At 55.5% G+C, this 24,349-nt stretch overlaps 3 protein-coding genes across 3 annotated transcripts in view; 2 read left to right on the top strand and 1 right to left on the bottom strand.

The window, feature by feature from the left end:
- The window catches only part of LOC128084794 (uncharacterized), a 240,064-nt gene that overhangs the window by 110,235 nt on the left and 105,480 nt on the right, over positions 1-24,349 (top strand). The gene's annotated exons all lie outside the window — the stretch shown is intronic.
- EPHX2 (epoxide hydrolase 2) lies at positions 64-9,214 on the bottom strand. The gene is made up of 19 exons (XM_052692499.1): positions 9,055-9,214; positions 7,289-7,373; positions 6,947-7,106; positions 5,866-6,056; positions 5,534-5,656; positions 5,140-5,214; positions 4,833-4,928; positions 4,599-4,677; positions 4,334-4,368; positions 4,153-4,179; positions 2,905-2,990; positions 2,664-2,775; positions 2,449-2,523; positions 1,743-1,788; positions 1,555-1,657; positions 1,391-1,460; positions 1,228-1,308; positions 404-462; positions 64-324 (listed from the first exon to the last, which is right to left on the bottom strand). Exons 2-19 carry the CDS (start codon positions 7,313-7,315, stop codon positions 240-242), a joined length of 1,530 nt encoding a protein of 509 aa, XP_052548459.1. The 5' UTR covers positions 7,316-7,373; positions 9,055-9,214; the 3' UTR covers positions 64-239.
- CHRNA2 (cholinergic receptor nicotinic alpha 2 subunit) lies at positions 17,884-23,622 on the top strand. The gene is made up of 6 exons (XM_052693952.1): positions 17,884-18,017; positions 19,356-19,510; positions 20,428-20,472; positions 20,594-20,703; positions 20,995-22,081; positions 22,609-23,622. The coding sequence occupies exons 1-6, from the start codon at positions 17,954-17,956 to the stop codon at positions 22,732-22,734; spliced, it is 1,587 nt and encodes a 528-aa protein (XP_052549912.1). The 5' UTR covers positions 17,884-17,953; the 3' UTR covers positions 22,735-23,622.

Here is a 24,349-nt window from a genome sequence, read left to right on the forward strand (position 1 = left end):
CAGGAATGGGATGAGCTCTGGCACTGCAGGGATGCAGCACCAACCCACATCCTGAAGACCCCATGGGAGAAGCAGTGGGGGGCTGAGCCCCATGGATGCTTTATTTCTCTGTGTTACAAAGGCAGAAGGCAATTCCTGAAGCAGCAGCAGCGTCAGTGCATCCAGACTTCCTTACCAAATCCTCCCTTCCAGCATCACCCCAGGGCAAGGGGAGCCCTGGGATGGAGCTGCAGGGATGCTCACAGCCAAGATACCCTCAACATGGCCCCATCCGGAGGGAGGCCCTCCAACCACTCCACCAGGATTTTGTTCAGGGCCGCAGGCCTGGGGGGGATGCAGAGAGTAGGGTTGGAGTTGGCATAGAGTGGGGGTCCAGCCCTGGGTCCCCGTTTCCAGCCCTCACCTCTCCATCTGTGTCCAATGGCCACATGCCTCCAGATGCCCCCGGCGCAGCTGTGGGATCTTTGAGGGGAAGCAGGAGGGGGCTGGGTCAGGAGCAGACCCCCTCCTGCCTCTGCTGAGGAAGGAAATACCACCCCTTCCCCTCTAGGCCCCACCTGATGCCCTCCTTATCCCACCCTTATCCCCCCATCCCCTCTTATCCCCCTTATTCTTCCCACATTCCCTTATCCCCTCCTTATTTCCCCCTTTTCCTTCCCTAACCTGTTACTTATTTCTCCCTTTATATCCCTGTCTTCTCGTCATCCCCCTTTGTTCTTTCCATATTCCCCTCATCCTCTCTTATTCCCCTCCTTATCCTTCCCCCTTATTCCCTCCTGATTCACATTCTAATTTCCCTCTTATCCTTTCCTTATTCCTGTTTTAGTCCTCCCCATTCCTCCCTTATTACTCTCCCTTTATTCTTCCCTTCTTCCCCCTTTACTCTTCCCTTATTCCTCCGTTATCCTCCCCTTATTCCTGATTTATTCTTCCCTTATTCCTCCGTTATCCTCCCCTTATTCCTGATTTATTCTTCCCTTATTCCCCTCGGTTCCTCATTACCCCCTTCTTATTCCTTCCTTATTCCCCAATTATTCCTCCCCTTCTTTACCCACCCTTTATTCTTCCTCTTACCCCTCTGCAACCCCCTGCAACCCTCCTTAACTCCCCACATCCCACACCCCAGCCCATATCCCAGCATAATTCCCCCTCCCAGAGCTCCATTCCCATTGGAGCTCCCACGGAAGCATCTCCACCCCAATGGCTTTGGGATGGGGCCACGCGTACCCACTCCTCCATGCCCTTGCTCATGCTGGGGAGCAACACCACATCCTTCCCCGCTGTCACCATCAGTGCTGGCATGAGGATCTGCAGGGGACACATAGGGTGACACTTATCTGATTGTGGTTGCTCCACACACTGCTTCTATGAGGGAGATCCCCGTGCCCACCTTCCTGTCCTTGGCTGAGAGTGCCCACTGCCAGTTGGGTCTCATGTTCCGGTACCAATTCAGTGGACCCCTGAGGAAAGGGATTGGGGAATTGGAGCACAGCTCCACTGATTCCATCATCCAGCCCATGACACGGCCCTACAGAGGCACAGCACTGCTCCTACCTGAAGCCAGACCTCTGGAAGCGCTCGATGTAGTACTGCAGCACAGCACCATGCAGGATGAGGCTCTCAGGAATGTCCTCTGGGAAGCCAACCAGCAGCCCCCCTACAGCACAAAGCAGGGCAATGGGAGCATGGCCAACCCCCAGCTCAGTCCCACTGCAGAGCTGTGCCCCCAAGAAGCCCCATACCTCGCTCCTGGACACTATGCATGCCAGGTACCGAGCGCAGGCGGTCCTGAAAAGATGGCACAATGCTAGGGGGGGTCATCCATGGCCAACGTGGGGCTGTGAGCCCCTCCTTGCCATGAGTCAGCACCAAGCATTGCTGCACCCCAAAGGATGCAGAAACCATACCCTTCCCTCAATGTTCCCCTTCCCTCAGTGCATTCGCTTCCTCAATGCACCCCCTTCCTCAATGCATCCCCTTCTTCAAAGCACCCCCTTCCTCAATGCACCCCCCTCCTCAAAGCACCCCCTTCCTCAAAGCACCCCCCTCCTCAAAGCACCCCCTTCCTCAAAGCACCCCCCTCCTCAAAGCACCCCCTTCCTCAATGCACCCCCCTCCTCAAAGCACCCCCTTCCTCAATGCACCCCCTTCCTCAATGCACCCCCTTCCTCAAAGCACCCCCTTCCTCAATGCACCCCCTTCCTCAAAGCACAGCTTTGCAGTGTCTCATCACTCTACAGGGCTGTGAGCCCCACACTGCTCACAGAGATGCGTTCACTCTGGTCCCTAGTGATGGCAGCTCAATGCAGGCTGTGCTGCAGGCAGAAAGGGCAGCAGACGCAGGTGGAGCGTGCCTGAAGAGCACCGTAGGCAGTATAAAGCCATCCCCAAATTCTTCTGCTCACCTCCCCCCAGGTTTATCCTTTTCCCTCCCAGCTCCTCTCCTACCTCTGGGCGGATGGAACGGATAAGGGCTTTCAGGGTACGGCCGATGTCTTTCTCCAGCTCAGCCTCTGCGACGCCCTGCAGTGTAAGATGGGGCAGTGGGGTGATATTGGGTGCCCCATGGCACTGGGATGGCACTGGGAGTCCAGCCATGGGGTAGGCAAAGACTGTGCACATTATGGACCCCAGCATGGGCAGGTCCCTCATTTCTGACTCACCGGCTCCTGGAAGTAGAACTGGTAATCAAACATAGGGAAGCTTTTCATCTTCTCCACGATGTCCTCTGTGGGGTCTGCTGGTCGGTATGGGGTGTTGAGTGAGGCCACGGCCCTAGGACAATGCGGGGAGCATAGTCACCATAGGGAGCAAAGCCAGGCACCCCCTGCAGGATGAAGGCAATGGGGCACTCCCTGCAGAGATGGCTGCTGACCCCAAGAGGGCAGTGAGGTATGAACCCACCTCACTCTCTCGGGGTAGAAGAGGGCCATGTTCCAGACCACTACACCACCCCAGTCGTGACCGATGAACACGGCTTGTGGGATGCCCTGCAGGACAGGGACAGGAAGGGGGACCATGAGTGCGTCCCCATGGAGAGCATTCCACTGTGTTCAACACCAAAAAGAGCATCCTGCTGAGCGTATCCCCAAGGAGGGCATCCCATTGAGTGCATTCCCAAGAGAACATTCCATTGAGCTCATCCTCATGGCGAGCATCCCAGTGAGCGTGTCCCCAAGGACAGCATCCCATTGAGCTCATCCCCATGGCCAGCATCCCAGTGACTACATCCCAAAGGAGAGCATTCCGATGAACACAAACCCAAGGTGAGCATCCCACTGAGTATATCCCTAATGAGAGCACTCTAGTGAGTGCAACCACAAGGTAAGCATCCCATTGAGCCCAATGACCCCCCTCCCACTCAAAGCAGAGACTAGCACCCTAAGCACTGAGCATGGAGAGCTTTGCCTTCCCCAAAAAGCATTAAAAAAAAAAAAGATCAGAGAACAGCAGTTTTCTCTTTCTTTTGGGGGGCCTTTCGCTACCAGTGGGTGAGGATGGAGGAGAGGGTAGAGCGTGGGGTTCTGCAGGGGGACTTATAGGAACCAGCCCCCAGATGACAGTGGGATGTAGGGTTGGGAGGAGCTGGCAGCACCCTGCAGGGCAGCCAGATCCTACACCCACTGCTCTGCTCCCCACATTTCCTTTCTCCTCACTGACTCCCGCGGGCTCCTACAAACAAATCCAATTAAAACACCAGCTCGCAACAATGAAGCAGACGCTCTGTAATTAGCTGATGTTTAGAAATATAATTAAAACTCCCTTCCAGCAGCAAGAGCTCCCTGAGGATGGCAAGGGGGGAAGCTGAGGCTGGCAAGGCTCTGTGCTGTGGTTTAACCCTCTCCCAAAAGGGGGATGGGAGCTGAAACCCTATAAAAAGGGGATGGGGGCTGCCAGGTTGAGTACTCCAGGATCTGCTGTGATTCCAAATGGTTTACCATGGGATGATGCTCCCGTGGAGGTGGGTACCATATCCCTATACTCAGCTAAAGACTGGAGGAGGCAACACAGAACAGGAGCTGACAGACCCTATAGGGATATCCCTACAGATCTTGGGAGACACGAGCATCCCTGTCCTGAAGTTCACAACTACAGCATATAGGGAGAGCACAAGCTGCAGAGATATGGAGGCAGGTGGTGGAGGGCTCTTACCAGTTTGTCCAGGAAAACGGTAAGGTCCTGGAGGATGGAGAAGATTGGGGTCAGAGGGTTCCACATCCCAGTGTTAAGCAGAGGCTGAGGTCCCCCCCATGGGTCTCACCCATAAGCAGTAGCAAAACCCAGGGCTCCAGCTCCAGCCCTCCCATCTCCATTTGGCACCACAGCTCCTTACCTTACAGATCTGCTCCTGGGAATACTCTTCTATCTCTGCACAAAAGACAGAATTCCCATCATTGCAGCACTCCCTTTTATCTAAAGGGATCACGACAGCCCCTCTGCCTCCCCAGGGTGAAAGAACCCTGTGCCCAACACCACCCAGCTGGGTACAACAGCAGACACTATGCCCTGAGCCCCTCGTTCAGTGCAAAGGGATGGGAAAAACACTGGGATGCTCACGGTACATTCTGGTCCTATGGGGAAGGATGGGTACTGCTCACCTGGCGGTGCTATGGACTCGCCGTATCCCTTCATCTCCAAAGCAATGACACGGAAGCCAGCATCAGCCAGGGCAGGAATCTGAGAAAGCAAGCAGTAAAAAACATGCAAACCTCCAAAAGGAAAGCAGAAAACCACAGAAACCTCCAAAAAAACCATTTGTAGGCACATGGCAGGGCACAGTGCCTGGTGTGTCACCACGCCAACATGGCCATCCCATTTCCCCACTCCCTTACCTGGTAGCGCCAGGAGAGCCAGGACTCGGGGAAGCCATGGCACAGGCAGATAGCAGGGCCATGCCCCATCTCCACGAAGTGCAGCTGTACACCGGGCTGTGGGGACAGAACCCTCAGCACCCAGCACCCTCAGAGCACCCTGGGTGCTTCTGAGCCACATGCATGGCAGTAGGCCATAGGGTGGATGGGGAACACCATGCAGCACAGCCCCTCCAGCACAGCACGATGCCAGGTGACAAATCCTCGCCTATGTCCCAGTGCCCTCAGTAGCACATCTGTCCCCACCACAATTTGCTGTCCCTCTTACCCGGATGGACACATATCCATGGCTCATGGTGGCTGGATCACAGGCAGTCGGCAATGGTTCTTCTTGCTGGAGAAGCTACGGGGCAAGGAGAGCTCCCAAGCTGAAGTACTGCATCTGCTAGTGCTGAGCTTCCAGTGTCACCCAGCACTGCCATGCAGGCACTGGATGCAAGGTCACAGCATGATGCTCCATGAGTTGCTCATGGATGGAGAAACTGAGCCTGCTTCCCCTTCCCATCAGCACTGGACACCCAAAGCTGTGCCCCCACCCTAATACTGCTGATCCTACATCAGAGAATAGCGATCCAACCTCTTCCCAGATCCCATACAGCAGAACCCAATAGGCTCTGATGAACCAGCAGGGGTCAAGGTGTCCCCACAGCACCACTACATACCTGCACGCCTGACAGCTCCTGCAGCTCCTTCAGGACGGTGTCGGTGTCCCTGACGAGTATGGTGGCCATTCCCATCTCTCGGGCTGGCTTCAAGTTCTCCCCAATGTCATCCAGAAAGATCACCTGGAGCAGATCCCAGACAAAGGGATTCAGAGATCCCAAGGGTGCTTGGGCCTAGAGGCACCCCTGGGTCCCCATCTTCCCCACCCATAGTAGGGTGCCTAGCACCATAGGCATGGGCTTTGGAGCTCCCCAAGGAGAGCCTTCAGCCTCTCTAGGTACCATCACCACCAGCATCTTGGAAGCTGTAGGGAACGATGGTGACCCCGTACCTCCTGTGGCTGTGCCTGCAGCAGCTCCAGGGTGTAGGTGTAGATGCGGGGATCTGGCTTGTGCAGCCCCACACGGCATGATTCAATGACCAGGTCGAAGTGCCGCTGCAGCACGGTCAGCAGAGAGGAGGTGAAGAGCCGCCCCGCACTGTCATCCACCCAGTTGTTGGTGAAGACACAGGTCTTAAACCCTGGGGAAAGGCAGAGATGAGGGAAAGCTTCGTGACTGCGACACAGGCTGCCCAGAGAGGCTAGGGGTCTCCTTCCCCAAAGATATTTTAAAGCCGTTTGGATGCAATCATGGGTACTGTATTGTAGAGTCACTAAGGTCGGAAAAGATCTCCAAGATCATCAGGTCCAACCACCAACCCATCGCCACCATGCCCACTCAGAATCATAGACTCATAAAGGTCAAAAAATGAGCTGTATGGTCATCAAGTGCAACCATCAACCCATCCCCAACACACCTACTAAACTGTGTCCCTAAATAGAATCATAGAATTGTTAAGGTTGAAAAAGGCCATCAAGATCATCAAGTCTGTCTGGTAATCCACTACCACCATGCCTACTTCTAGAATCATAGAATCATCAAGCTTGAAGAGCTCTAAGAAGAACATCAAGTCCAATCATGGATCCATTCCCACCATGCCCACTAAGCCATATCCTTAAATAAAATCATAGATCCACTGAGGTTAAAGAAGACCTCCAAGATCATCAAGGCTCTGCTTGGTAACAAACCAAGCACAGCCCAACACTACCCAGGAGCACCAAAACCACCTAAAGGCGCAGCCTTTCCTGTCCCCAAGGATTGAAAGATGATGGCCTCAAATTTGCACCAGGGGAAGTTCAGGTTAGATATTAGGAAACATTTCTTCTCATGAAGAGCAGTGCTGCAGTGGCACAGCTGCTCAGGGAGGTGGTGGGGTCACCAAACCTGGAGGTGTTCCAGAACTGTGGGGATGTGGCACTGAGGGACGTGAGCAGTGGGCACGGTGGGTTGGGTTAGGGTTGGACTTGGGGATCTGAGAGGCTTTTTCCATCCTGAATGAGCAAGGATACCACACAGCTCCTCAGCACCCACCATTCCTCCGGAGCATGCTGGCAGCCCGCAGCAGTGGGGCATTGAGGGTGCCCTTGGCTGCTACCTCCTCAAACACATGGGCGATGGAAAAGCTGGTTGGTAACGTGATGCCTGAAGTGGAGGCCTGCTGCCTGCAACCCTCATCCACCTCCGAGACGAGCTGGAAAACATCCCACATCCCATCAGAGACAGTCCTGTGGCGAGGCAGCACCCGTAGCCTCGCACCTCACTTTCAACAGCTGCATCCCACAAAACCAAAGGGTTCAACTCCAGACCCTTGACCCTTCCATTCCATATAGGGGCAGCTGATGGACACCCCCCACTCTGTGCTCAACCACTCACCTGGGACAGGGTGATCTGCCCCCGCATCACCTTGTTGTGGGGGCTGTCAGAACCACCTGCAAACAGGACATCCCGCAAGAAATTCCTACAAAAGGAAGAGAGGGGGGTGCTGCAGTCAGGGGACACTCCAGGACCTGGGGGTGAAAACCAAAACCCCAAAGCTTGGGGGTGGTATCCCTATGTCTGGAGGGTACCCCAAAACCAAGGGGTAGGCACGGCAAAACCAGATGGTGGGATACCCCACAATCAAATGGAAGGGGATACCACAAAGCCCAGAAGGGAGAATCCCAAATCTTGAAGGGCCACCTCAAAAGCAAAGGGGGTCCCCCAAAACCAAGGGGTCAGTATTCCAATACCAAGGGGGGGGCATCCCAAAGCCTGGAGGTGCTCCCCAAAACCAAAGGTTAGGTACCTCAGTACCATGAGGGCAACCCAAAACCAAAGGAGGAACCTCAAAGACTGGGAGGAGTACCCCAAGACCCCAAAGAGGTGACCCCCTGAACCAAAAGAGGGCATCCCGAAACCAAGAAGGGGTATCCCAAAGTCAAGAAGGGGCATCCCAAAGCCTGGGGGGCACGGCACTACCAAGGGGAGTATCACAAAACCAAGGGGAGAGCACCCCAAAACCTGGAAGGGGGCACCCCAGGACTGAACAGTGGGCACCCCAAGACTGGGGGATGGGGTGTGAGAGATGCATCAGATGGAGGTGGCTCTGAGCACCAACCCCCTTCATCCCCATCATAGGGGCGCAGGGAGGCCACCCATCCATTCCAGCTGGCAGCTCAATTACTTCGCATCTCAGTACAACGCAGGGCCGATTGGCCAAGGAGAAAACAGCCGAGAGCGAGGAATTGTGCAAAGCTGCAGCTCAGGGAAAATAATTGTCCCTATCAGGAGCTCACGAAGGGCCTTCTAAGGCAGCAATAAAATAAAATCACAGCGCTGGCTCCGGGACAGAACTCCTTCGGGTCGATTTCCCCGTGCCAGCGAGATCGGCGTCACCGATTTTTTTTCGTAATGAGGTGAAGGATGAAATGTTTCATCGGCTGATAATGGAGGAATTTATTGCTCCATCTGCTCCGCTGCATTTGTATTGCTTAACTCGTTGCTTCAGCTCTGCAAATCGCACCGAAATGCATCGCTGTGCTGAAATCCCACTGCCCAACCCCCGCCCCGCACACGTTAGGTGGTGCAAACAGCCCCGACCTGTTCTGCTCACCCTCAGGAGCTGATGGCGTTGTAAAGTTCCCAAAGTCAAACAGGGCAAAGGGTTCCCAAAGGTCTCTGGGATCAGAATGGGGTGAAACACCCCAATTCGGGCAGTGTGAAGGCTGGCACGGAGCACTTCAGGGGGTGCAACGACTTATGTCGGGTCTCAGGCAGCGCAGCCCCACTGAAGGCATAAGGGAGGGGCTGATGGCTTCCCCCTTCCAAGTTGGGGTGTTTGGGGCTCTTCATGAACAAAAACATATTTATTTCCCCTCCCACACCCATCAGGCGCTCTTCTCCACCTCTACGCCAACATCCTCTATAGAAATCTCCAATTTCAGGGGGGGTTAACACCCATCCTACACTCCACCCCCTCCCCCGCCCGTCCCTTCTGGTTTATCGCTAAGACCCCGCACACTCCGCGCGGGCGGCGACCGCACGCACAACATCGCCGCTTCGTCTCCACGTGTCTCTGGCTGAGAGGCGCTCCGCTGTCAAGCGGGCGGGCGACTCTTAGGACTCGGAGCCGGAACCCACAGAGCGATGCCGAGCCGTACCTGGGCAAGGCGTATCTCCGCTCGCAGGAGCCCAGAAAGTGCTGCAGGCCGGGCTCGAAGAGCACTCCGCCCTAAATCGAACAACACAAACCGCCGCGCCATCACTGCCGCCACCGCCCGGTCTCGAACCCGTGACCCCCACTCAGCCGCCTGAAGGCCGCGCCCTCCGCCTCGCCCCTTTCCCATAACCACGCCGCTCGATGCTTTAGGCCGCGCCCCCTGCCCTGTGACCACGCCTCCTCCCAGCAGCGCCGCGCAGGTCCTAGCGCCGCCGGCCCGCTCCCTCCGGCACTCAGCGCAGGGACGCTCACCCACAGGTGTGTCCTTTCGGGGGACATCCCGACATCTCATGTCCTCGCTCCTCGGCCCCACCACCGCCCTCTGGGGGCTGTGGGACCCCTGATACCCCATGGTTTTGGGGTAGAGGTCTGCCAGGTCCTCACGAGTGCCCAAATCTGTTGGCTTTTGCCCTACGTTACTTTTTGGGGGGCATTAACAAGGAGGTCCTGTAGCCATTTCGGCTCCTGCTTCACCCCTCGGGTTTACACACGTATGCACCCATACATACGTGCATACACACCTGCACATACACGCATACACACCTGCACACCTGCATGCATGTGCACACGCACACAAACATGCATATCTGCATACACGTGTATACAAACACACACAGAAATGCAGGTCTGCATGCACAAGCTTGCAGACACATTCACACAAGCACGCGCAGAAAGCACCGTATGCCCCATCAGTCACACGTGTGCACATTGAGCACATCCACACGCTTAGCACATGCGTGCACACGTGTGCACACTGTCTGGCCATGTTGCTCACAGCTGTACCCCTCCCAGCTTTGTAATACACACGGATCCCCCTCTGGGGGGTTGCACGACCCCATACATCCCACCCCAGACCTCAAAGCTTGGCCCGCTCAGTGCTGAGCACAGTGTGTGTGTGCACATGCGTGTGCACATGTGCGTGGGCTGGCCCAGCCTCCAGAGCACAGATCCCACTGCAGGACCATCGCCTCGCCTTGCAGTGAGTGGGATGGGGGCTATGGGGGGGCGGGAGGGAAGCAGTGCCACCCCTGGTGCCTCAGTTTCCCCAACTGCAAAATGAACAGTGGGGTTGAAATGCTGGAACAAAGGGGAGGTTGTAGAGTGTATGCTGGGGAAGGGGGGTTATTGCAGCGTTGCAAACAAAGTGCATGGGGGCCAGGGGCCATTCCCTGCTTGGGGGCTGGGGAGGGTGGGAATTTCTTTGGGTTGGGGGGAAGAATTGTTCTGGGTGGGATCTGAGCCCCCGTGAGCTGTGCTTTTCCCAGCTATGGGCATCCAGTTGCTTTGCTCAGTGCCCCCCACCCACCCGTGCCCCACCCAGATAAAAGCTCCTTACCCAGCTTCTGGCAAAGCCTGGACCCCTGACAGGCAGTGAGTTCCCCAAAGCAAAAATCCGAAAGCATTTTGGGGAGGAAGGAGAGGAAAAGAAGAGTTTTGCTGGCTTTGGCCAGGATGGAGCCCGGCTCTCTGTGCCAGCAGACGCTGTGCTGAGACCCAGCCAGTTCATGGCAGGGCCGGGTGCCACGGCGCTGCGGTCTCTGAATGGCATCTCCGGTCCTTCCCCAACGCTTCAGGGCGCTTTGCTTTGGTCTCCGCCCCTCCAGCCCCTCTGCCAGCGGTTTCCACTGGTTTCCAGCGTTGGTTTTGGAAGAGCCGAGCTGTCTGCTGCTCCCCACCGCGGCCCCTCTCTCCTCCATGGAGGGGAGTTGGAGGGGCAGGATCAGCTCCAGCCCCCTTGTGCCTCAGTTTCCCCCCCTTTGCCTTTTGGCACATAGCATCCCCCAGATCCTAAATCCCAGCAGCCAAAAAGTTTGCCATCCCTTATAGGAAAAGAAGTGTCCCTGAGGGATTTTGCTGTTACAAACTGAAATCTGAGGGTCCCTGGTGGGATGCAGAAGGGACTCCAAGAGCATCCCAGCCCCACTGCGGGGTGCTGACGCCCACCTCTCCCCATAGGACACCATGGTCCCGTGGGCCTGCTGCCTGCTGGTGGGGCTGTGCGCCCTGCTCCCTCGTGCCACCCCCCAGCAGGACCCTCCTGGGGACCCTGAGCGCTGTGGCATCACTTTCCATGCCCCAAACCCTTGCGGTCCACCCCGTGTGCCATCCCATCTTGCATCCCGTGAGGAGCTGGAGCACCTGCAGAGCCTTCTGCAGCAGAACAGGGCCACGCTGCAGGATGTGGAGGCGGCGGCGGTGCTGGAGGAACCTCAACCCCGGTACCAGGATGTGATCAATGAGGCACTGCCTGCAATCCGTGGGGCCAACCAGGAATTTGGGGAGAGCCTGGACAACGTGCGCAGGGAGCTGGAGGCTCACATGGCTCAGAGCGATCACCCACAGGTGGTGGAGAAGAGGGAGAAGTAAGTGAGCAGCACTCCAAATCCCAACAGCCATCTTATGAGTGTGGAGAAAGGAATGGTTCTTGGGGAGTTCCGAAATCTGGAGGTCTCTGGCAGGGGAGAGGCAGGGGAGATGCTCCCTGCAGGTGACGGGGGTAAGAGGAAGCATCACCCCAAATTCCACAGGTGGGCATTACAGGCAACCAGGCCAGAGTGCTGCTCTGCGTGGCCCTAAGGATGCTCAGTGCTGTCGGTGAGCACATGTGGTTGGTTGGTGGGTCTCAGGTGGGGTATGGAGGCCCCATCACCCCACATCATTGATACAGAATCGTAGAATCACTGGGTGTTCAACAGACCTCCAAGGTCATCAAGTCCAGCCGTTGATCCATCCCCACCATGTCTCATGCCACTGATATCCAGACATTTATCCCTTGCCTGAACCCTCAGGTTTTGTTGGCTCAATCATCTCATGCCATGCATGTGTCCCTGCCTCCAACCCATACCATTTGTAGCTCCCCCATCCCCTGTCACCCACATAGAACTGTAGAATCACTAAGGTTGGGAAAGATCTCTAAGATCACCAAGTCCAACCCAACCCATTCCCACTATGCCCACTGACCATGCCACTGATATCCACACGTTGGGTCTGGAGGCTCCCGCCCCCATATTCTTTCCAAACAGAATGAGAGAATCATGAAGGTTGGAAAATCATCAAGATTGGAAAAGACCTCCAAGATCAAGCCCAACCCATCACCACCATGCCCCTAAACCACAAACCCGTGTCATTAACATCCAGACACGTATCCCTTGCCCAAACCCATAGGATTTGGAGGCTCAGCCATCTCCTGATACCCACTCATGTCCCTGCTCTGAACCCACAGGCTGCGCAAGGACATCCGCCTGGTGGCCCACGTGCTGAATCTCACCTCCCACCTTGCCCACGTCCTCGACGCCTCCTCCCAGCGCCTCCAGGATGAGCTGAGCCTCCGCCTGCAGCGCTCAGCCACCCGTGCTGCTGCTGCCCAGCCATAGGATACGGGCTGAGCTCTGCCTCTGCCCTCCGTACGGCCTCGCTTGCTGGTAGGATGCTGCTTTGCACTCATGCTGTATTGCTTTCAAGGAGTCCTTTTGCAGAGGGCATTTGCAGAGCAAGTTGGGTGCTGGGCGGGGTTGAGGGCTGCAGCCTGCTGTGCAAGTCCTCATCCACATGATGCCCATCACCCCGAGTATTTAATGCATTTATCTTGCAGAGCCCCGTGGCACTGTGTGCGCTCCCTGCTGCAGGCTCCTTCCTTCTCCAGCAGAACTCTGAGCCCCTTAGCTTCTCCCTGAACATGCTATGCCCATGCAACCATTTGCAGCCAGCCAAAATCAGCCAAAATCTGAGAAACATGGAATATCTCAAGCTGGAAGGAAGCCCCGAGGATTACTGTGTGCAACCCCAAAAATCCAAACGCGATGCTTGTCTTCATCCATGCTGTTCCTTTCTACAAATGATCGCCGTCTTCTCTGGGGCGTGGATGGTGATGGGGTTGGGGATGGGGATTGGATGGGGATGAGCATGGGGATGGCATGGGCATGGAGATGGGGATGGGATGGGATGGGATGGGATGGGATTGGGATGGGATGGGATGGCATGGGATGGGGAGGGGGAGGGGGATGGGGATAGGATGGGGTGGGGATGGGAATGGATGGGGATGGGGTTTGGGGGGTGGGCATGGAGATGGAGATGGATGGGGATGGGGATGGGGATGGAGATGGAGATGGATGGGGATGGGGATGGGGATGGGGATGGGGATGGGGATGGGGATGGGGATGGGAATGGGGATGGGGATGGGGATGGGGATGGGGATGGGGATGGGGATGGAGTGGCTGCACACACACAGGCAGAGAAGTGCTGGATTGGAGCTACGGGAGATGAATACAAGCAGCCCAGCAGTAAATTGAAGCTGGCAACTGTAGTGCACTGAACCTACAGAGGGTTGGGCATTAGGAAAATAGCTGGAGGCAGAAAACTCTGATCTGTTTAAACACAAGGAGGACACGTCTTGGCCACACCATCGCAGAGCCTGGGGACACCATAGGTGTGCACTGCACAACCCTGGGGCTGGGCAACAGGAACACCTCAGGCAGCAGCAGTAACACATCTCCAGGAGCTGCAGGCAGCACAATAAAGATGCATTGCGCTCTGCCAGGCATCAGCATTATTGCCACATCTGCTTTGTCTCCTTCCTCAATGAAGGACGGCACCCAGAGCGGTGATGCCACCACTTCAGTGCTCCTCTCCTCAGGTATTTTGGGTGCTCAGTACCCAGAGGTGGCACCCACTTCCCCTATTTCAGTCCATGCAGATGGGCTGGGGTCCAACATTGGGCTGCAGAATGGGGAGAGAAGCTCATTCTGATGCCCCCCAAGCCTGGCTCTGCCTCCTTGTTCGCCTCCCAGGGGAAAGGATGCAAACTGTTCTCCAGGTCCCCCAGGGCTGGAAATTGCAGCGCTGGGCATCAGTAGCAGGAAGGTTGTGCAGTACATTTCCTAGCAGGAAGGAAGGAGGGAGAGTGGTCTGGGTCAGGGCTGTGCCTTTGCCCAGGAAGGAGGTGAGAAGGGTGAGCTCAGGGTTTCCCATCCCCTGCAGATGGAGAGAGACCCCCTGTCAAAGCTCTGTCCCCATCCCTCTGTTTGCACCCAATGGGCATCTCAGTCTGGCTGTAGGTGGAAGGGAAATTAGTCCTGCAGGGTGGGGGAGATGCAGGATGCTTTCCCAATTTTGTGACATTCTCCTTGGCAGCATTTTGTGGGAGCTGCCCATGAGCAGCTTGGCCTCAAAACCAGCTCAGGGCAGGTGGGTGAGTGGGCTGGTGGGGGGCAGCTGCCTCCACCCCCCATGCAGTACAGCATGGAACACCCCATGCAGTGCCCTTTGGACTGCCTATGGAATACTTCATGCAATCTCCCCTATAACACCCCATGCAATACTCACGGTACACCAGGGAGCACCCCGTGCAATACCCTATTCAATACCCCCATGCAATGTCTCCCTGCAACACCCCATGCAATGCCCCATGCCATATGCCCTTTGCAAAGCCCCATGCAGTGCCCCCACACGATGCCCCTTGCAATGTCCCTTGCAATACCCCATGCAATGCTCATTGCAGGATCCCACACAGCGCCCAGTGCAGCGCCCCACGCCGTGCTGCAGCCCCACTGCCCTGCTGCACATCCCTACATCCCACCCAGACACAGGAGGACAAGAAGGGGGGTAGGGGGCCACAGAGAACCTTCCTCCCCTCTCCTCCTCCTCCTCGCAGCGCTCTGGGTTCACCCTCCTCCCTCCTCCCCTTTCGTCACCGCTCTGAGGACAGCAGAACATCCTCCACTGGAGCCCATTGCACGCCGGAGCCTCCGCGGCACAGCATCCCCACCCCGTGCGTGGGCTCAGCGAAGGGAACGGAGCACAAGACCTCTCTCCAGGTAAGGGGCAGGGCTGGGTGGGGAGGAGAGACGCGGTTCTTCCCTGGGAAATCCTCCTCTTGAAATGCAGAGCACTGCCTCAATGCTCGGAGCAGCGGGGAAAGTTTCCCACCTGCGCTTGAAGTTCCCATCTGAAAATCCCCCTCGCTCTCCCTTTAAAACAAAGCAGAAGAGCACAAAAGCAATGAGCTCTCTGGAAGTTATTTATTCCTGCTGCTGCTCTGACTGCACGTTGGTTGCTGAGGGCTCAGCTGGGATCGCCCGCAGGCATCCCAAGGTTCAGCCTTGAGCTGCTGCTGGAGCCCTGGGGAAATGCGCCTGGCACAGCCCGAGTGAGCATTTCATGTCCCCCGGGGCAGTGCTGCAGAGGGGTCAGTGCACTTGGTGTCACAAAGAGATGGGAAATCCATCGGGGAAATTGTTTGGACATGGGGTGATGAGGGATGGGGATGCACTAAGGACAGTGATGGGGATGCATTGAGGGCAGCGATGGGGATGCAGGAGGGGCAGCAATGTGATGGGACTGCATTAAAGCTAGTGATAGAGATTCAAGAGGGGCAGCAATGGGATAGGGATGCATTAAGGGTGGTGATGGAGATTCAGGAGGGGCAGTGATGGGGATGCAGGAGGGGCAGCAATAGGACAGGGATGCATTAAGGGTAGCGATGGGGATGTAGAAGGAGCAGCAATAGGACAGGGATGCATTAAGGGTAGCGATGGGGATGCAGGAGGGGCAGTGATGGGAACGCAGGAAGGGCAGCGATGGGATGGGACTGAATTAAGGGCAGTGATGGGGATGCAGGAGGGGCAGCAATAGGACAGGAATGCATTAAGGGCAGTGATGGGGATGTAGGAGGGGCAGCAATAGGACAGGAATGCATTAAGGGTAGCAATGGGGATGCAGGAGGGGCAGTGATGGGAACACAGGAGGGGCAGCGATGGGATGGGGATGCATTAAGGGCAGTGATGGGGATGCAGGAGGGGCAGCAATGGAGATAGGGCTGCTGTGGGGATGCGGGTATCACACAGTGTGCCTTTAGGGGTGCAGCCCCCCAGGCAGTCCCCTTATCACCTTCCCTGTCCCCAACTAAACCTCAAGACATGCGTGCACATCCTCAGCTTAGTGCTCCCTGCAGAACTCCCCATCCCTGACAGGCATCAGCTGTTCCCTGCAATGCTGCCCATCAGCCTGGGCACCTTTTTCCCTTCTCCAACGTTTATCCTTGGGAGAACCCCTAAAAATCCTCAACTTTCTCTTATGTCACACTCTGCAATCAAGCCCAAGGAGCAGCTCCCCAGCAGCCTGGTTCTCTCCCATGTTTTTAGATATCTCAGCCACATCTGTAATTTTTATCTCAGCGCAGCGGCCGTTGTTTCTCCTCCCGTTTTCCACCCCCTCCACCATCCTTGTATTAATCAGCATGGCCACAAGTCGAAAACTGCGCAAAAAAACCCAGCAACGACAAGTTAATGAAGGCTCCTTGGTTTGACTGGGTGGGAATTCAAAGGATGTCCTCGCTCACCAAAGTCAGCACTGGGCTGGGAAGATCCACTGATCCATTGCTTTGGGGATAAGGCAATTGCCTGTTCAGGGTGCAGAAGCTGCTGCTAGGGCACAAGCTGGGCATGGAGGGGTCCTGAGCTGGAGGTCTGGAACTGCTGCAGAGCAAGAGAATTTCCCATTGCAGAGATTTGATGTACAGAGTACAGGGAATCTGAGCACACACACGGATGGTTGATTGGACGGATGGACAGAGGGATGGATGGATGGTGGATGGATGGATGGATGGTGGATGGATGGACGGATGGATGGATGGTGGATGGATGGATGGATGGATGGTGGATGGATGGTGGATGGATGGTGGATGGATGGATGGATGGATGGATGGATGGATGGATGGATGGATGGATGGATGGTGGATGGATGGATGGTGGATGGATGGTGGATGGATGGATGGATGGATGGATGGATGGATGGATGGATGGATGGATGGATGGATGGTGGATGGATGGATGGTGGATGGATGGTGGATGGATGGATGGATGGATGGATGGATGGATGGATGGATGGATGGATGGTGGATGGATGGATGGATGGATGGATGGATGGATGGATGGTGGATGGATGGATGGATGGATGGATGGTGGATGGATGGTGGATGGATGGTGGATGGATGGATGGATGGATGGATGGATGGATGGATGGATGGACGGATGGATGGTGGATGGATGGACGGATGGATGGATGGGTGGTTGTGTAGATGGATGGATGGTGGATGAATGGATATCCAGCCTCAAGACAATCCCCAGATGTCCCCAGAGCACCCAGAGACTTTCCCAGGGATCCTGACAGGATCACTGAGGCCATCCCTGAGGCACAGGGCGTGCTGCCAGCACATCACCACACTGCCAGTGCTGCATCCCAAAAGCAGCTAGAACAAAGCACCCTCCAGGGATGGTGCTGTGCTACTCTGCCATGCTGTCCCATGGGCAGGGGGCTTGGGAATGTTTCCTCTTGGGTGTTCTGAAGTTTTGCAGCAAGACATACAGTCAGCCCATCCACACCCTCAGTGCCCCTGCAAGGGATCTGTTTTTAATTCTGCTTTGGCTTTGCCCCATTCCCATGACTTTAAATCATAGAGTCCAGCTGCTTCAAAGAGATGGAGCTCCCCAGAAGAGTCCCACAACCCACACTGCATCCACTGAATAAGGAGAGGATGTTCTGGAGACATTTTTCTCTGGCCCCAGTACAAGTCAGAAACTGATTTCTCTGTTGGCTGTAAGAAGAGTGGGACCACTCCACCTCCTAGAACTGCACTGGGGTGCCATCACAGTGACAGTGCCACTCTCTGCTGTTTTTCCAGGAAATCTTGGTCAAAAGGCTTGACCACGCAATCCAGCTCTGTCCATGGCTTCTCTGGAGCTTGCTGGTGGTGGGGACACACAGGACACCCTGCTGGAGCTGCTCTATGATGACTTTTCCTACTGAGTCACTGTGCCCACATCTGGGCTCACACTGCAGGGAGCATGGGGTGGCCTTGCCGCAGCATCACACCCCTCCTCGTGTGGTGTTTTGCCATCTTCCAGGCAGGTAAGGGCTCTCCTTTCTTTCTCTGGGGTATCTGAATGCCCTTCCCTTGGGCCCAGCCTTCCTCTGAGTCCCAATCACCCATCAGTGTAAGAGCTCCCTAGAGCTGGGCATCTTGCTTCTTCCCTTATCCAGCAGCATTCCTTCCCTTACACCACAGCTGCTCAGTGCTCGACCCCCAGCAGTGTGCAAGAGAAAACCAGGGTCCCTCGCTGGGTTTGCCTGCCCCAAGTTGAGCAGTGGGGAGAGCTTGCACAGGGCACAGGGATGCGCCAGCCAGCTGTGGAGCTGTACATCCATCCTGCTACTGGGCACAGCCACCCATATACAATGCCTTTTTGGCTGTGCTTTGCTATGTAAAGTGTTCCACTGAAGAAATTTATGGGGCTCCGCAGCAAGCAAGGACAGATGCGAGCGATGCTGTGCGATGCAGCACAAGCACGTGGGCTGGCTGGTGGCACCAGAGAGCAATGCCAGTGATTGCTCCACATAGCAAGGAGTTTCCATCCTCTATCTCCCATCCTCCACCCTCTATTCTTCACCCTCCATCCTCCATCTTCCAACCTCCATCCTCTATCCTCCATCCTTCCAGCAACCTCCACCCTCTACCCTCTACCCTCCACTCTCCACCCTCTACCCTCCACTTTCCTCCTCCATCTTCATTCCTCCATCCTCCATTCTCCATTCTCCATCCTCCATCCTCCATTCTCCACTCTCTACCCTCCACTCTCTACTCTCCATCCTCCATCCTCCACCCTCCATCCTTCCTCCAGTCCCCATCTTCCATCCTCCAACCTCCATTCTTCACCCTTCAATCTCTCTCCTCCATCCTCCAGTTGAGCCCAATGGCTGCTCTCTGAGAAGTCTTCACCAGTCCCAAGCTCTGCACTGGCTGCAGCCTCCAGCTTGCAAAGCCCAACCAGTTTACACCAGTAAGAGCTGATAGAGGGGGCTGTGAGGTGACGGTGACCCTTGGCCATTCAGAAACAGGATTTTCTCACCAACTTCCAAGCTAACATTGCTAAGTTGAGCTTGCACAGCCCAGCAAGCATTAGGGCACAGTTGCAGAGGCCAATTCCCCTCTTCCCACCTCCATGCCCAGAAATGTCCCTTTTCCAAGTGGTTTAGAGAACCCCAAATCCTCACCCAGAGATTTGTAGGGGCAGCTCCTGCCCTCTGCCTCAAGCAGTACTGAGATGGAGCAGTAAAGAAGCAAAGTGGAAAGCCTCCACTGCAGGGAATGGGAGAGAGTGACATTTATAATTGCTTTTATTTTGGGGTGTCCTGCGATGTGCACAGTCCCTTTTAGGATAGTGCAAGACCTGCTGCATGTCTCCACAGCCGCCCCGGAGCAGAAGCAGCCCCACGGCTTTGCTGAGGACCGTCTCTTCAAGCATCTCTTCACAGGCTACAACCGGTGGTCACGGCCAGTGCCCAACACCTCTGATGTGGTCATAGTGAAGTTTGGGCTGTCAATAGCACAGCTGATCGATGTGGTAAGGTGTCCACGCAGGGATTTCATCCTAGAACCTCTGAGCCATTTCTTCTGCCCTCTGCTGCTGTCCGTCCCCAGTAGGGTACAAGCCATCCACCTGCCTCCACAAAACCTCCAACAAGCAGGGGACATTGCTCATCACTGCTCCACCCCAAGCTTTCCCTTTCCCTGAAAGCAAGAGAGTATCAAGGAAAACTGCACAACTCTCTATCCCTGTTCTTATCTTCCTACCATCTATATCTATAGGGCTATCCCTGGGCTTGTTTTTCCATCCATGCCTTGCTTGTTACTGTCACGCACACCCATCTGTCTGTCCATCCATCCATTCATTAATCCATCCACCCATCCATCCATCCGTCCATCCATCCATCCATCCATCCATCCATCCATCCATCCATCCACCCACCCACCCACCTACCATCACAAAACCCCCAGGCCCCCAGGGTGCTTGGCACTGAAGGTACCCCCAGGTCCCTCTGGTCCTCCCCCCTGCCCTCCCTGCCCCAAGGGGTCACCCAGAGCAGGGTACCCAGACACTCCCTACTATCTATAGCCTATCTACTATCTGCTACACAGAGCCTAGATAAATCCATCATCTATCTACCCCTTCACCTATCCATATATTCATCTATCTATCCATCTGCCCGTTTATCCCTGACATGCACTTGTCTACCCACCAGAACTTCTCCGAGCTTGCTGCCACAATATGCTATTGTTTGCTGCCATCTAGTGAGCAAATATCCAATTTCTCCTGCACCTCGTGCTGGTGTCGGTTGCTTTAAGGAACTGAACCTCAGAGGCTGAACGGGAGCTCGGCAGCATGAGCAGGATAAGCAGAAGGGTGATATTGGGATTGATGCAGTGTTGGGATGAACCTTCTCTGTCCTTCTGCTCTCATCTCTCCATTTCCCACTGCAGGATGAGAAGAACCAAATGATGACCACAAACGTTTGGCTGAAGCAGGTAGGAGTCTGTGCCATCCATGGGGCCCAGGCTGGAGAGAGTAAAAAGGAGGGGGATGGTATTGGGCAGCTCAGTCCCACCATACCCAGGGTCACCTGGTGCCCTCCTTGCCTCCTTCCAGGAGTGGAGTGACTACAAGCTGCGCTGGAACCCGGAGGACTTTGACAATGTCACCTCCATCAGGGTGCCCTCTGAGATGATCTGGATCCCCGACATCGTGCTCTACAACAAGTGAGACGATGTATCCCTAGGACCAGTTCTCTCATTCTACCTCATCTCCATCACATTCATCCCATGGCATCCCATCCCATCCCATTCCATAATATCACATCCCATCACACGACATTCCATCCCAGCTCATCCTATCCCATCCCATTCCATCGGATCCCATCCCATTGTATCCCATTCTATCCCATCCCACCCCACCCCAGCCCATCCCAACACAACCCATCCCCTTCCAAATGGATGGAGCTCCTGCCCCTGTTTCCTGAGGGGAACCCTTCACCCTCTCTGTCCCCACAGTGCCGACGGGGAGTTTGCTGTGACTCACATGACAAAGGCCCACCTCTTCTCCAATGGGAAAGTGAAGTGGGTGCCACCCGCCATCTACAAGAGCTCGTGCAGCATTGATGTCACCTACTTCCCCTTCGACCAGCAGAACTGCAAGATGAAGTTTGGCTCCTGGACATATGACAAGGCCAAGATCGACCTGGAGAACATGGAACACCACGTGGACCTCAAGGACTACTGGGAGAGTGGCGAGTGGGCCATCATAAATGCCATTGGCAGGTACAACTCCAAGAAGTACGACTGCTGCACTGAGATCTACCCAGACATCACCTTCTACTTCGTCATCCGCCGCCTCCCGCTCTTCTACACCATCAACCTCATCATCCCCTGCCTGCTCATCTCCTGCCTCACCGTGCTGGTCTTCTACCTGCCCTCTGACTGCGGTGAGAAGATCACACTCTGCATCTCCGTCCTTCTGTCCCTCACCGTCTTCCTGCTGCTCATCACCGAAATCATCCCCTCCACCTCTCTGGTCATCCCGCTCATTGGCGAGTATCTCCTCTTCACCATGATCTTTGTCACGCTCTCCATCATCATCACTGTTTTTGTCCTCAATGTGCACCACCGCTCCCCCAGCACCCACACCATGCCCCACTGGGTGCGTAGCTTCTTCCTGGGCTTCATCCCCCGTTGGCTCTTCATGAAGCGACCCCCTGTGCTGCTCCCTGCTGAGGGGACAACGGGTCAATATGACCCTCCGGGGACCAGGCTCAGCACCTCCCGCTGCTGGCTGGAGACCGATGTGGATGACAAGTGGGAGGAGGAGGAGGAGGAAGAAGAGGAAGAGGAGGAAGAGGAAGAGGAGGAGAAGACGTATACCAGCCGTGTGCCCTCAGGGGGATCCCAGGGCACCCAGTGCCGCTACAGCTGTGGACGCCAAGCGGGCAAAGCATCAGGGGGCCCAGCCCCACAAGTGCCCCTCAAGGGGGAGGAGGTGGGCTCTGATCAAGGGCTGACACTGTCACCCAGCATCCTGAGGGCCCTGGAGGGTGTGCAGTACATCGCGGACCACCTGCGAGCAGAGGACGCTGACTTCTCGGTGAGTGGGGCTGGGGGGCAAGGGGGACTCCCCAACCCAGTGCTCCCTCCATGGGGGTGGGGGGTCAGTGATGGGGATATCTGTTTGTATCCGTGCATGCTGAGGGCCTTAGTTCAGGAGATCTATGATCACCCCCTGGGAAATTAGGGGGTGCACTGAGCAACATGGTCTAGAGCAGTCACAGCAATTACAGGCGTGGTCAGGCTTGATGGTCTTAGTGCTCTTTCCAACCTTAATGATTCTATGATTCTATGAAATACGGGCTCTGCCAGGTCAGCTCAATGTTCCTCACGCTGTGGGGTGCAGGATGCCCCTCTCCCAGCCACACTGCTCTACATAATGTCAGCATCCGTCACCCAGCTCAGAGCCTGCACCCCAACCCACAATTTGGGAACACCTGGGTGGGGTTTGCAGTGCCCCCAGAAGCCCTGTAGAGATCCATCCCCACACCTTATGCTTGAGACATCTCCTAACCCTTGGAGGCTTCACCCTCTACCCACAGCTTACAGCCCCTCTCCTCCTGGCAGGTGAAGGAGGACTGGAAGTACGTGGCCATGGTGATAGACCGCATCTTCCTCTGGATGTTCATCATCGTCTGCTTGCTGGGAACCATGGGGCTCTTCCTCCCACCCTACCTGGCAGGGATGATATAGGGATCAGGGGGTAATGTGAGTACCTCTCACAGCATCATGACCATGGAGGTCACTTGGGTGAGACATGCAGCAGTGTGGGGGGAAGCAAAAGGTGTGCTGAGAGTGCCCTGCTTCCTGCTGTCCTGCTCATGGTGGTGGCCATCCTGGCCTCAAGGAAAGCTCAGCACAGCCTCTCCACCAACAAAACGTGGGATGGAGAGATCTAGAAGAGGCATCCACTTCCTTCAGCTGTTGCAGGTTCCATCTGGAACCCAAGGGACACATCTGGTTGTGACTCCAAGAGAGGATATCACAGCTGCTTCTGGATGCATCCTGCCTCAGGACCACAGCCAACACAATGTGGGGCAGGACACAGTGCTTTGGGGTGTGACAGCAGGAAGGGGCAGAAGTTCCTACTCACACTACGCAGCTCAGGGGCTCTGCTCTTCTCTGCTGTGCAAAGCCCATCAGCACAAGCAACCCACGTGTGTGCTGGTGGGTTCGTCAGCACAGGGATCCTGGGCAAATTGTCCTCTCTATCCTATACCTGCAATAACAAGCAGACCCCCAATCCCCTTGCTCTGATGACTACTGCAACCCAGCTTTAATTTCTATCTTCCATGCATCCTCAAGGACCCGTGCTTGCAAAGATCTACTCTTATCTGTGCCCCGAAGCCAGGCTTTCCCTGCGGGGTTTTTCCTCCAGGAGACCAACCCAGGAGCTGGATGTGACCTGACGGGTTTCAGAAAACACTTTGTGCTATCAGGAGTGAAATGGGCTGGAATAAATGATTCCACTGAGAAAAATGCACATCCCAAGGGTGTTGCAGCTGCTCATGCATTCTCTGCTGTGTGCACACAGGGCTGAGATAAAGGATGTGGGATGTGCAAGGCAGCAAGCTGTATGTATGCATGGGTCTGTGTGCATCTGACCCAACACATCTCAGTTTTGTGGCTCTGCAGAGCACGGTATGCTCATCTCCTCTCCACATCAGCCCTTCTAAACTCCTTGCTAGTTGCCTCCAGAACCAAAATCCCTCTTTCAGCAAAGCTCTGCCTGGCTGGGGATGGAGCAGAAGCTCTGGAGTGAACGCCAGTGTGACACAGCAAGCACCCCAAACACCCTTCCCTATGGGGCACCCATCCTCTTGACTGTACTGTTCCCCAGAACATCTCCCAGCTGCCTCCACCCTGAACTTGCCATGATTTCCTGATGCTCTTTGAAAGGCAAAGCACAAATATCCAAAAATAGTTTCACTTAGCAAGACCTGGGATGGGAACAGGGAGAGTGGCACCTTGCATGGATTTGGGAGTTGGTGGGGCTCCAGAGCTGGCAGATCCATGTTGGATATTAGGAAACATTTCTTCTCCAAAAGAGGGCAGTGCTGCAGTGGCACAGCTGCCCAGGGAGGTGGTGGGGTCACCAAACCTGGAGATGTTCCAGAACCGTGGGGATGTGGCACTGAGGGATGGGCATGGGGGGGTGGGTTGGGGTTGGACTCGTGGATCTTGGAGGTCTTCTCCAACCTGAATGATTCAACGGTTTTATGACCAGAGGTGAATAAGAGATACCCTTGCTGCAGGGTTCTGGAGTCCAGCCTGCATTCTTTTCCAGGAGAGGGGGATGTCAGCAAGC

The sequence above is a fragment of the Tympanuchus pallidicinctus genome, unplaced genomic scaffold (genome assembly GCF_026119805.1).
Source record: "Tympanuchus pallidicinctus isolate F22 unplaced genomic scaffold, pur_lepc_1.0 scaffold1, whole genome shotgun sequence".
NCBI lineage: Eukaryota > Metazoa > Chordata > Aves > Galliformes > Phasianidae > Tympanuchus > Tympanuchus pallidicinctus.

Coding starts and splice junctions, on each gene's coding strand:
- EPHX2 (XM_052692499.1), bottom strand. CDS start 7,315: ATGCGGGGGCAGATCACCCTGTCCCAG. Junction 4,929..5,139: donor ATGGATATGTGTCCATCCGG/GTAAGAGGGACA, acceptor CTGTCCCCACAG/CCCGGTGTACAGCTGCACTT. Junction 1,789..2,448: donor TCCGTTCCATCCGCCCAGAG/GTAGGAGAGGAG, acceptor CCATCTTTTCAG/GACCGCCTGCGCTCGGTACC.
- CHRNA2 (XM_052693952.1), top strand. CDS start 17,954: ATGGGGTGGCCTTGCCGCAGCATCACACCCCTCCTCGTGTGGTGTTTT. Junction 20,473..20,593: donor CAAACGTTTGGCTGAAGCAG/GTAGGAGTCTGT, acceptor GCCTCCTTCCAG/GAGTGGAGTGACTACAAGCT. Junction 22,082..22,608: donor CAGAGGACGCTGACTTCTCG/GTGAGTGGGGCT, acceptor TCCTCCTGGCAG/GTGAAGGAGGACTGGAAGTA.